The sequence below is a fragment of the Elephas maximus genome, chromosome 14 (assembly GCF_024166365.1).
Source record: "Elephas maximus indicus isolate mEleMax1 chromosome 14, mEleMax1 primary haplotype, whole genome shotgun sequence".
NCBI classification, from domain to species: domain Eukaryota; kingdom Metazoa; phylum Chordata; class Mammalia; order Proboscidea; family Elephantidae; genus Elephas; species Elephas maximus.
Genome location: NC_064832.1, coordinates 38,505,200 through 38,518,653, shown reverse-complemented (window position 1 = coordinate 38,518,653; position 13,454 = coordinate 38,505,200). Strand labels below are relative to the sequence as shown.

General features: G+C 42.4%; 1 protein-coding gene across 2 annotated transcripts in view; it reads left to right on the top strand.

The window, feature by feature from the left end:
* The window catches only part of TNFSF11 (TNF superfamily member 11), a 39,731-nt gene extending 31,999 nt beyond the window's left edge, over window positions 1–7,732 (top strand). For both annotated transcript variants that reach the window (XM_049853138.1, XM_049853139.1), the window contains exons 3-5: window positions 1,627–1,672; window positions 1,751–1,849; window positions 5,920–7,732. In XM_049853138.1, the coding sequence (XP_049709095.1) occupies window positions 1,627–1,672; window positions 1,751–1,849; window positions 5,920–6,341 (567 nt within the window). In that variant the 3' untranslated portion in view covers window positions 6,342–7,732. The remainder of the gene's footprint in view (window positions 1–1,626; window positions 1,673–1,750; window positions 1,850–5,919) is intronic.
* The last annotated feature ends 5,722 nt before the right edge of the window (window positions 7,733–13,454 follow it).

Sequence of the window (13,454 nt, the reverse complement as noted above, 5' to 3'; positions counted from 1 at the left end):
TGCACGTATGTATGTATATATTTCAAAGTTTTGCTCTTCAGACACTCTAACAAACTTAAGCTAGATGGCTTATCTTTTGAACACAATGGGGGAAATGGTTAGCATGAATGGCCATCCCAGCCACAGAGAAATCAGGTGTCTCTCCAGATGTTTCTAACATCTAGATGTCTAAATTTACCAGGCTCCATGGAGCCCTGGTGGCACAGTGCTAAGAGATAGGGCTGCTAACCAAAAGGTTGGCAGTTCGGATTCACCAGCCGGCCCTTGGAAATCCTATGGGCCAGTTCTGCCCTTGAGCCCTGGTGGTGTAGTGGTTAAAGCACTCAGCTAACTGAAAAGTTGGTGGTTTGAACCCACCAGCTGCTCAGTGAGAGAAAGATGTGGCAATCTGCTTCCATAAAGATTACAGCCTTGGAAACCCTATGGGACAGATCTATTCTGTCCTACAGGGTCACTATGAGTCGGAATCAACTTGACAGCACTGGGTTTGGTTTTGGTTTATGCTAAGTGCAGATTGGACCGTTTTCATCCATAGGGTTTTCACTGGCACAGTGGTTCAGTCTGCAGTCGATCATGAGAATTGTGCAGGACCCATCATGGGGATGGCGTTTCCCAACTCATGGGATGGCCACGAGCTGAGGACCTACTTGAGAATAGTTAACAACAACAACAACAACAAAATGCTAAGTGCTTTCATGCATTATCTTGTTTAATCTCCATGACCACCCTCTCTGATAAAGGTGCTGTTAATATCTGCAGTTTACAGGTAAGGAAACTGAAGTGTTAAATTGGTAGGTGGCTGAGCAGACATTTGAATGGAGGTCAAAGCCTGAGCCTTCATTCACTCCTTACCATGTCCCAAGATGTGACATTTAATGTTAGCTAAGTTTTTTTTTTAAGGTCTTCATTCAGGTGGGCATGTGGTTACTTTACGGATTCTTCGTTTTCATTATTCAAACTGAGGTATGGCAATTACCCCCACTTTTTATGTATTGTATTCTTTCTTTCTCTGGCTTGTGCCTTAAAACCTCTATTTGCAGCAATATTTTAAGTTAATTATTAGTACTCTAAAAGCTTTTAGCCTTCCATACAGTACTTTAAATACAGTGTGATGTTTTTAAACTAAAAAAGAACTAGCCACTGGGAGCTGAGCATCATTCCCTTTCTTGTGGTCTGCGCTCCAGTGTTATGACAGGAATTCTGCAATGAAATAGACATAAAAAGAACCTCCTTGAAGATTTAAGAGGGTCATATATTCTGGGTAATTGTTATTTTGCCTGTTAACTTCATCTTCATTTGTGTACCTGCTACATAGTTTTAATTATGTTCAATTATTCGGTGTTTTGTAAATTACATTGTCTTTTCTTTCCTCTTACTGTCCAGAGTATTTTGTTAGATGGGATGTGAGGTCTAGTTTGTAAGCACAGCAGTGGCATTCTTTGGGGTGAACGTCCTTTGATAACTACCTAGAACATGAAGGAATTTTGCTGCTTATGTACTTCTAGCATCTTTTAAAGGAAAAGAAGGTGAATTTATTATGTATCCAACAGCCCTGAATTCTTCACCGCTTTATAGAGAAAGTTTGAATACATAAACAAGATTTTTTTTTTTTCCATTTCGTTTCAGGAATTACAACATATTGTTGGATCACAACACATCAGAGCAGAGAAAGGTAAGCATGACTCTGTGAATATTTGAAATTCCATAGGGTCACCACTTTCTGAGCTAACCTGGCTTCTCTCATCTCCAGCTATGGTGGAAGGTTCATGGTCAGACCTGGCTAGGAGGGGCAAGCCTGACACTCAGCCTTTTGCTCATCTCACTATTAATGCCACCGACATCCCTTCAGGTAAGTTGCGTTTACATACAGGCTGAAGAGTATTTTAAGAGTCATTTATCAGCCCATTTAAATATATAAACTTATTAGCCTATAAGGTGATAACTTCGTGGATGAGAATTAGCATACCACTGATTCTCACAAAGCTGAGATCAAGTATATCCCTGTGTTCCCACTCTTCCACCATTTCTGACACCAGCCACCCACACGACACACACTCTCTTAGCCCCTAGCCATCCAAAAGCTAAGTCAAATCCTGTAAGCTAAAAGGACACCATACTTGCATTCATTAATTCTCTGGAACTACTCACAGAACTTGCAGAAGATATTATACGTACAACTACCAGTTTTAGGTTTTATTATAGTAAAAGAAAATAAATCAGGGTCATCATAAGAAAGAGATGCACGGGTGAGGTTTGGGAAGGTCCCCAATGTGGAGCTGATATGTCTCAGAGAAGGAACCTCACCCTCCCTTCACCAACCAGGAAGCTCTCTGAGCCTTAGGGTTTCAGGCTTTTATTGGCCAGTCCTGCGTGATAGGCCAAATCGTGCCTTGTGAGGTCAGTTGATATTGAGTCTTTTCTGGTCTGGCCGGCCCCCACTCAGCATGAATGCTCCAGTATGGCCTGGAAATTCTAGGCTTAGGCATCCCAGTGACTCCAAGGGTTATTTCACATAAACCAAGGACAAAGGCCACCTTACTTTGGGTAAAGCTAGGTAGGTGCTTTACCCCACAGGCTGTTACAAGATTTTTGAGAGCCCTTAACTTCTAGAGGTCATTTAGTTTGCAGCTGGTGATCCATGAGTAAGTTGACACCCTGGAGACAGAGATTCTCAATCATCCCAGAAAGGACGTCATTATTACATTCATTTTCAGATGATCAGAGTGGGTGTTTACTTTAAATGACTGCTGGGTGAGTGTGTATAATAGGAAGAGCAGTCCCTTGTTATGCCCACCTGTATTTATCCAAGCTAAAGCTGACACACCCCCATTGCTGATCTTGAGGTGTATGGATTCATCCAGTTAGTCGTATACTCAGCTGTCTCCTGCAGAGTTCCACGTAGGGGCTCAGCAGAGTAACCTGTAAGAGGCTGTAGCTCTGGAAAATGAGACATCCTCTCCCTTCTCCAGGTGCATTTTCCCTGGGAAAGAGTTTCACTCAGTGTTTTAGAGGTCTGATGATCTTTTAGGAATAAGAAAATCCAGAGCTCAGTGCCTACATCTCTTACTTTTAATGCACCAGCTCTTTCATCATATAATCCCCAATGGTTACTTCACCTGGGGATAGGTAGGTGTCAAAAAGATTATAAAGAACAGTATAATAGAATAATAATTGGACATCACTGCTATTATTTTGCAATTACTTGAACACTTACTGTGTATTGGGTGTTTTGCTCTGTGTTCATTATCTCTAATTTTTACTAAAACCAAACCGATTGTTATTGAGTCAGTTGAAACTCATGTGGACCCCATGTGTGTCAGAGTAAAACTGTGCTTCCTAGGGTTTTCAAGGGCTATGATCTTTTGGAAGTAGATTGCCAGGGCTTTCTTCCTCTGTCACTGCAACCGTGTAAGTTAGGTATTATCATTCAGGTTTTGCAGACAGGGAGACTGAAGTTCACAGAGGCTCAGCCGCTTGCCCAGGGTCACAGTGGCAGCAACATTAGAAGTTCAGTGCCGATCTAGTGGACTGCAAAGCCCACGCTTTTTACAGTGTGCACCATCATATAAGCAGGGCACAAGGTGCTTGTGTTCAGTGGACTTTGTCAGAGAGAAATAATCAGATTCAACGCTCTTATGTTCCTCTTTTCATGTAGGAAGTAGATTGACGTAGCGTTACATAGCAGGGCTCTAAAATCCAACTGTATGGGTTTGGGGCCCCTTCATACTACTTGCGGGCTATGTGACCTTTTGCAAATTCTTGGAATCGTTTGTGCCTCGGCTTCATCATGTATAAAATGGAAATCATGATAGTATACCTCACATGGTAGCTATGAGGATAAAATTAGATAATATACCAACATGCTTCTATGACACCTGGCTTTGTGTAAGCACTCAGGGAATATAATTGGCTATTATTTGAGTTTAATTAAATAATTATACACAGTCCACTTTGTTCTCAAAGTGATTTAAGGCACATTTGTCTTTAGTTAAAAAAAAAAAAAAAAACCCAAGGTTTAATAAATTTTTTTGAAGCCATTACCATAGCACCAAACCAGAAACCCAAACTCATTGCCATAGAGTGGATTCTGACTCACAGCGACCCCATGTGTTACAGAGTGAAGCTGCTCCATAGAGTCTTCTTTGCAGAAACAGATCACCAGGCCTTTCTTCCATGTCCCCACTGGGTGGATTCGAACTGCCAACCTTTAGGTTAGCAGCTGATTGCAAACCGCCTGCACCACCCAGCCTCTATGACAGCCCAGGCAGGAGCTGTTCCTGACTGAAGACAAAGGGCACAAGAAGCCAACTGTCTGGGTTTTAGAAGATTTTCCTAAACTACGCACCCCGTCCTAGATACTTGCTTCATAAACAAATTGTATGTGTGCATATGTGTGTGTGTGTGTGCGTGTGTGCACCTTATGGTAGAACTACATATTTTTCTCTGAATGGAAAACTAGCTTGCACGTGAGCAAAGGCAATCAAGTTAATAGTGGTGCGTCAATTGTGTGTGCTCTGAATGTATTCTGCATTTGTCTTTTCAGTTTCCTTTAAATGACATATGATAAATGTTACATTAGAGTGTGTGCCAAAGTCGTTTTGGCAATAGAAAGCATGTTTTAGTTATATAGCTCTCTCTCCAGACGCGTAGCATCAACATCATTGGCAGAAAAAAAAAAAGGCAAAACTCCTGGTTATTTTCTGAGGGTTATTGAGTTTGTGACGGAGTGGAATGAGTTAGTGTATGCTTCTGTTGAAGGAAATAGGATTTGTGGCCCTGGCTGGGCCAGTTATCCCCTGAGTCCATTTATCTCCCAGTTTTGGCCAGTGCTGGATGCTTCAGGGAAAGATAGCTTTAATTCTGCATGTTCGTTTTGGAACTGTTTTATACTCTATTTACACATGAGAAATCAGGATCTGCCTTGTATGGACTATTAGCTTGTGTGTTTTCACAGCTTCTTGAATCCAATGCATTGGCAAGTATTTTGTGAGGCCAGAACATGTGGCTTTCTTTAGGGGCACCCTTAGGCTAAATATTTGCAGAGGCCTCTTTTTCCAGTGGAAGTCCCTGGGCGGCACCAATGGTTAAGAGCTGACCTACTAGCTGAAAGGTTGTTGGTTCAAACCCACTTAGAGGCACCTTGGAAGACAGACTGGCAATCCACTACCAAAAGGTCACAGCCTTGAAAACACTGTGGAGCAGTCTACTCTGCACACATGGGGTTGCCATGAGTTAGAAGTGACTCGATGGAAACTTACAATAACGACTTGTCCAACAACTAGCAGCAGTGACAGTGGGGACTGGGGGCTGTGATAAGAGGTGGTCAACATGCCTCTGTACAGGAATTCCAGGTTTGCAATGTGAAGTCCTTCAACCCAATCCCAGCATACTTTTCTCACCTTTTTCTCCTGCTGTGCTTATACATGCTAAGGCATTAGTGGTTCAGTGGTGGAATTCTCGACTTCCGTGTGGGAGATTCAGGTTCGATTCCTGGCCAGTGTATCTCATGCATAGCCACCGTCCATCTATCAATCTAGACTAAGATGGACTAGGAAGAAGAGCCTGGTGCTCTGCCTCTGAAAATCAACCAGAGAAAACGCCGTGGGTCATAATAGTTCTGTCCACACTGGTCGTGGGGATGGCACAGGACTGGGGAGTGTTTTGTCCCGTTGTGCATGGGGTCGCCATGAATGGGGGGCTGACTTGACAGCAGCTAACAACAACAACTGCTTGAAAGTGCTTAGCAGAAAGCACTAAATGTATTTGAATGTATTTCTCTCTTTAGAAAATAAATTCTGAGAAGCTGTTCTGCCACTGGGGTAATGACTGGTGTGCTGTGTTTTTCTGCAGCTTCAGGGAACCATGAGGCTGTCCTCCTCCCACAGGAGGCTGACTTTAACACACCTCTTCTCTCCTCAGGTTCTCACAAAGTGAGTCTTTCCTCTTGGCACCATGACCGAGGTTGGGCAAAGATCTCCAACATGACTTTCAGAAACGGGAAACTAATCGTTAACCAAGATGGCTTTTACTACCTGTATGCCAACATTTGCTTTCGACATCATGAAACGTCAGGAGACCTAGCCACAGAGTATCTTCAGCTGATGGTGTACGTCACTAAAACCAGCATCAAAATCCCGAGCTCTCATACCCTGATGAAAGGAGGAAGCACCAAATACTGGTCCGGAAATTCGGAATTCCATTTTTATTCCATAAATGTCGGAGGATTTTTTAAACTACGATCTGGTGAAGCAATAAGCATCCAGGTATCCAACCCTTCACTACTAGATCCAGACCAAGATGCAACTTACTTTGGGGCTTTTAAAGTTCGAGATATAGATTGAACCCACTTTGGTGGCGCGTTATCATGTATTTCCTAGGATGTGTGTAAACTTTTTTTTTTTTTTAAAGCAAGCCAAGAAAGATGTATATAGGTGTGTGAGACTACTAAGAGGCATGGCCACAGTGGTACAGTAAGACCCTCTGTCCACGCTCTTGACCTTGTAGAGAGCATGTGTATTTACAACCAATGAGAGATGTTGAACTCTAGGTGTATTACAATCTAAAGGCTTTCTTATTACACAGTGGTTTTTAAATTTTGTAATGAATTCCTAGAATTAAACCGGATTGCATCCGTGATGATTGGCCTTATGAAAAGATGCATTTGGGCTACCGGGACGGGGGTCGTTAATTGTCTGCATCTAGCTCCTGGTTGGGAGTCCCTGAATAGGGCAAACAGTTAAGCACTCAGCTACTAGCTGAAAGTTTGGTGGTTCAAATCTACCCAGAGGAGCCTTGGAAGACAGGCCTGGTGATCTGGTTCTGAAAGGTCATAGCCCTGGAAACCCTATGGAGCAGTTCTACTCTGTATACACAGGGTTGCCATGAGTTGGAATCAACTTGACAGCGACTAACAACAGCTCCTGGTTATGTGCCTCTATGCAGTTGAAGAAAAGGTGTCATCTTCAAAGCAAAGGGACGATCATCTGAAGAGTTAAGTTCTTCTGAATTGTTACATCATGCTGGAACCTGCAAATACTTTTTCGAAGGAGGAGGGAAAATAGATGTATTTTTATATAATGTCTAAAGTTATATTTCAGATGTAATGTTTTCTGTGCAAAGTATTGTAAATTATATTTGTGCTATAGTATTTGGTTCAAAATATTTAAAATGTCTTGCTGTTGACATATTTAATGTTTTAAATGTACAGACATATTTAACTGGTGCACTTTGTAAATCCCCTGGGGAAGACTTGCAGCTAAGGGGGAAAAAAATGTTGTTTGCAGATATCAAATGTATTATATTTCTTCATTCTTTTTAACTTAATAGAGTCTTCGGACTTGTCAAGTCTGTGCAAAAAAAAAAAAAAAAGATAAATAAAATGGATGCCTTGAATAATAAACAGGATGCTGGCCACCAGGTGCCTTTCAAATTTAGAAGCTAATTGACTTTAGAAAGCTGACATTGCCAAAAAGGATACGTAATGGGCTACTGAAATCTGTCAAGAGTATTTATCCAATTATTGAACAGGTGTGTTTTCTACAAGTGCTGCAAGCTGTAAATTTTGTGTTACTTTTAATGGAAACGTTATCAGTGGCTTATAAGCAAAAAAAACCAAAAAAAAAAAAAAAAAACCCGAAAACCTATTTTTAACTTAGTGGATATTATTTTTACTGTACAATAAAAACATTGCCTTTGGATGTTAGTTTTCGGTACAAAAATAAATTTATATGAAAACGTGCCTTAAGATTTTGTGCTTCTCTTTTGTGCCTGTCTTGCTCTGTGATCCCGCTCTCTCCAATATGGTGGTATGGCTTCTATCTCCTTCCAGAGGTTACTGGGGAGAAATGCAGATTTAGTTAAAAATTAGGAACAGATTCAACTAAATTAATGAAGCTTGGAATCTGAAAAATAAATTTGCAAGGGATTTGTATGCAAGAACCTAGCCACATAGAAAAAGAGGCTTCTTCTCTCAAAAAGGAAAAGTAGGTGGATGTTTATATCTTGAGAAAGATGTTACTTTGTTCAAGCTTGTAATGCCCTGGAGAGCAACCATTTGTGCCTGGACCACTTGAAAACTTTACACCTTACCATGATGAAGGAGGATTAAAGTGGTATGGACACTTGTCCTCACGGAAATTTATGTGGTGGGGTGTGGGGAGCCTCCCGTCCAACCCTGGATGGCTACTCACGTGAGAGAGAGCTAGGAAACCAGCAGCTTGGGAAGGAGCGTCGGCCATAATTTAACACACTTGCCATTTGTGGATAAATGTTCATTGATGGTTGTGAAAGAAATGGCAAATGTTAGAGTTTTAAACAGCAGAGCTTTGCTTCCGAGACTCCATCATTGGCTAAAATACAGCTATTGCTTTAAAATTATCAGTGAGTCTGAGGAAGATAGGTATAAAATATGACATAAGTGTTGCATATTCCATTTGCTGAGCCTCGGTTGAAAGAAAAAATAATTTTGATATGTAATTGGAGGGTTAACCATTGACACAAAAGTTTGCTATAGAGTGAGCTTCATTAGCTACTGCAATATGATTCTGTTATTTCTAAAGGTGAATAGCATTCATTTGTTGGCTTGTTGTATATTATTTATTGAGCTCCAGTTATGTGTCAGGTACTGTACCTGGCACTGAAATACTATGACACAATCTCTGCCCTTGAGGAGATTCCATTCTAGTGGGGGAGCTAGCCCTCTAAGAGCGTGGTAAGTTCCAGGGTACATGTACTTTGTGCTATGGGAGCAGAGAGGAGGCTCTCTAACCCAATCTTGGGGGCCCAGAAGGTCTGAAAAGGAAATCAGGCTGAATAGGAGGGAAGTGGAGTGAAAGATTCCAAGTTAGATATAGAAATCCATGACCACTTTTTACTAAGAGGCAAAGATGAGGCAAGACCTATGTTCTCGAAATGGAGAGGACCCAGGAGCTAGTGAGACAACCTATAGCTGCACCAGCCAGTTTGGAAAACTAACATGGCAGGTGGTCTGCAATGCCAAGGAGATCCTCTGTTGAAGACCATGATAACGCAGCCTGACTGTAATGTGAATTTTATGTAAGTTGACACCCTGATCTGTCGAGGCTTTTTGGAGCTTTGCTGGAATGAATCTATGACTTAATGAAATAGTTGTGAACTGGCCTGTGCCTTGAAGGAGGTTCCTGTAGCACGTGGGTGTGCCAGGAGTTGCAGAAAATGTTTTTTCTCTTCTCTCGTGAGGGCAGTGGTGGGTCAGTGGGCAAACTCTCATCTTTCACATGGGAGACCCAGGTTTGAGTCCCGGCCGATGCGCCTCGTGTGAAGCCACCACTCACCTGTCAGCGCAGGCTTGTGTGTGGCTATGATGCTGAGCAGTTTTCCGCAGAGCTTTCAGACTAAGTCGGACTAGGACTTTGAATCATCGAGGTAAGTATATCTACAACACCTGGCAACCTACTTCTGAAAATCAGCCAGTGAAAACCCTATGGATCACAATTGTCTGATCTACAACCAGTTAAGGGGACGGTGCAGGACCAGGCAGCATTCCATTGTGCACAGAGTTGCTGTGAGTTGGGAGCCAACTGCATGATAGCCAACGACAGCAGTGATGCTCAAGGCTTGTCAGGATCTATGTAGCAGGAAAAAATGCAGGATACAACACCCTACTTTTCCACTCACGTGCTACTTTTCACCCTTGCTTTTTCTTCTCATATATCTTTTTCTCCACTCTACTCTTCTTTATGTATTTTAATCCTAGCTCCTTTCCCCCTTCCTCCCTGGCTCATACCTCAGAGGGCCATTTGGACTCTCGGGTGGCCCTTGGGGAATAAGGAGGCTACTGCATCTGATTGGTACGGAACCAGGTCATGTCAGCACTCAGCAGCAGCTGAGCAAATGTGTTTAGGTGTGACACGGTCATGTCAGGAAACCAGCCCATACTAGATGCTATGGCAAATTGAATTGTCTGCTCATTTTAACAAATGCATTTCGATCTTCTTCCTGTTGTGTTGTCGGGAGCTGTTGAGTTGATTTGGACTCATGGTGACCCATGTGACAGAGTAGAACTGCCCCATAGAGTTTTCTAGGCTGTAATCTTTACCAGAACAGATTACCAGGTCTTTCTCCTGCGGAACCACTGAACGGGCTTGAATTTCTAGCCTTTCGGTTAGCAGCCGAGCACTTAACTCTTGTGCCACCAGGGCTCCTATCTTCTTCCTAACACGTTAAGTCTGAAGGGAGGAAAATATGCAAAATTGGAAGTCATCTGTCTTCTGGAATCAACTTTTACAACTATATCGGACTCATGCACTTTTTTTTTTTTTAATTGAGGTAAGTATATATATAACAACAATTGCCATATCAACTTTTTTTTGTATGTACGTTCAGTGACATTGTGTTCATCATATTGTGCAGCCGGCACCACTATCTGCTCACCCTTAATGGGAGCTCAGGCACCTAAGCCATGCACCTTTGCCTCTTTCCAAAGCCCTACCTGTGCAACAAGCCTTGTCCAGCGAGGTTACTTTCTCTGTTTTCTCTTGTTGCCTTTTCCTTCTGTCCCACTCATCTCCATTAGCCCATCCTAGAAAACTCTCCCGAGAAGATGACCTCTGAGGACTTTGGTGGGAACCCGAGCACTGTGTGCCTCATCCTTTCTCTGTGTGTCTGAATTATTGGCTTGGCTTGAGATCATAGCATCGGGTTGGGCTTGTACATTTTGGGTTCACACCTTTGACGCCACTTGCAGTTCCGCATTTCACCTGTGGAGTTATGCGGGGCAAGCCAAGCCTGGGCTTCCTTCACTCTTGGCTTTGTTCATTGATTCTCTAGCTGCCTTGCTATGAAATTGAAATATGTTTCCCAGTAGCTGCATTTATAAATGCTAATTAGTTATCGATTCACATTATTATGATTTAGCCTCACGTCAGTTTTTACAATCCAAATGTGCACACAGTGAGTGTTAGATTTTAGCTATAAAACAGAAATCTATCCTGTTGATTAATAATGCTTTTATGGTGCTTCTACTCTTTTATTCTTGTAATTTAAAAATGCTGTTTCCTAATCTTCTACTCTCATCTTTCCCTTCTTTTGTTAACTGGTTCCCTGTACAGGGCATGTGATTATTCTATCCTGACCAGGACTCTGGCTACGGGGAGTGACAATCTTTTTGGTATTATCAAATGTGGCCTTGTTGTAACATCACTCATATCACCACTTGCTTTCATTGTGGAGAAATCCTGTAGAGTCTTTTGTTTTGAAAATTCTAAGAAGAGTTGTCCGTTCCCGTTAGGCATGGGATGAGTTAGTAAATTGCTGACTCCATTAGTACCCCCAAGGCTAAGAACCTGATGATCGGGGTCTGGTTTCAGAGACAAATTCTCTGAAAGAACTTTCAATCTCCCTTACCAAGATCCTAGAATCACTGGGATGTTGTTCTCCTACGCAAAAACCATTTTCTCCCTTTTCCTATGGTTCTTCAGAAGCTTCGTTTCTTCCAAAGCCTGATCTCAACAACCTCAGGTTGGTGAAACTAACGCTCCTTATGAGGCTTGAGCATCTTTTAGAAGAAAGATCTTAGACCGGGGTGTGTGTCAGACCCAGGACTGGAATCCCAGCTCTGCAGCTCGGTATCCTGTAAGCTTGGCAGCGTCCACCTCTTCAGTCTCAGTGTCTGGCTTGTAAAGCAGGGGGTCTCCGTGTCTTTGTTGAAGTGTTGTGAGGACTGGTCCTCACATGGGAGGGGCTCAGTAAACAGGAGCTGCCATTATTACCCTCCATCCCATTTGGTATACCCTTAGTTTCCTGGGCCAAGCACACAGTTGAGCCTCTTTTTCTCTACCTGTTGTGGAGGACTGATGTCTTAGTTACCTAGTGCTGCTGTAACAAAAAGTACCACAAGCAGGTGGCTTTAAACAACAGAAATTTATTTTCTCACAGTTCTGGAGGCAAAAAGTCCAAATCAGAGTCTTCAGCCATGTTGATTCCTTCTGTGGGTCTTGCTCCTAGTTTCTGATATCTGCTGGCAATCCTTGGCAGTGGTGTCATTAAGGGGCTGGGGGGGGGGGTTCAGACCACACCCAGTGGCACTGTCAGAGGGGCTGACACCAATATGACTGTCTATAAAATGTTTATGCAATGTTTCAGCAGAATTCTTTTAAATAAAAATACCCCTATAGTTAGTTATAACAACAGAACATTTTCTGTAAGCCCAGCTTACATGTATTCATATACCTACAAGGCTAAAACTCCATGCTAATTTAGTTTTTGAACCTTCTAGTGTGTTCCGGTCAGAGCTGTCATTGTCACCCAATTACAATCACACTTCGAATCATGGGGTTTCATCTGCACGAGCTATAAGCACGTGCTATTGTTTTTGTTGCTGCTAGTGTTTTTATAGTTGCTGATTTTGTCAAATTTTCTGGTGTTTTAGCCACAATATTGTGATAATTAGCATGCAGGAGTGATACTATGAGTTACCGCACTGGGTGACACCAACCCTAGTGCCGCCACTGATCCTTGGCCTTCCTTTGTTTGTAGACAGGTCCTCATACGGCATCTGTTTTCTCCGTGTGTGTGTGTGTGTGTGTGTGTGTGTCTATTCTGCTCCTTTGATAAGACACCACTCAGAATTGATTAGGTTTAGGACCCACCCTAGTCTGGTATGAACCATTAACATAACAAAAGAAAAACCCTATTTCCCCTAACAAGGTCACATTCACAGGCACAGAGGTTAGGGTTTCAACCTATATTTTTGGTGAACACGATTCAGTCTATAACAGCCCACATTGAGCTAAGTGCTATGATCTGTATTGTGGGAGATACCAGTATAGATATCAAGGAACTTAGAGTCCAGGAATAAAATAAATATTTAAAAGCCAAACCATAACCAGACGAGAATGAAATAGCTGCCACAACAGAAGTACAAGCTATTGAATTTACCTAATCCACCAGGTGCTCCTTGGAAACCCTAGGGAGCAGTTCTACTCTGTCCTGTAGGGTGGCTATGAGTCAGAATCAACTCGGCGGCAATGGGTTGTTTTTTTCGTTTGGAATTTGTAGAGTTTATTTTCTTTGAAATATGCATGAAACCATATTTAGAGGATATTCAAATGACTATGATGGTTTTGTGTTGGCTGGGTATTTTCTTTTGATTTTCTTGGATTAGAACAAGGCTCTTATGCACGCTCTTATACCTCAACTTTGAAGTCCCCCCCACCCCACCCCCGCATCAGGGCAGACTGGTTTGCTGATGGCTGCTACCAGGATTCATACTTTCTCCTTCCTTCTAATGGTGAATTTGGTTTTGCTCAACGGTTAGGAGTTAAAAGTAACTGGTTTGAAAGAGTTGGTCTCTCTGATAAACATGGGGCAAGATAGAGAAAATGTTGCTTTCTGAATTCTCAGGGTACAGGCGAAGGATGATGGAGGTTCACAGGGCTGGCATTTAGCAAGGTGCTTCCAGGGATGCTGGAATGGAA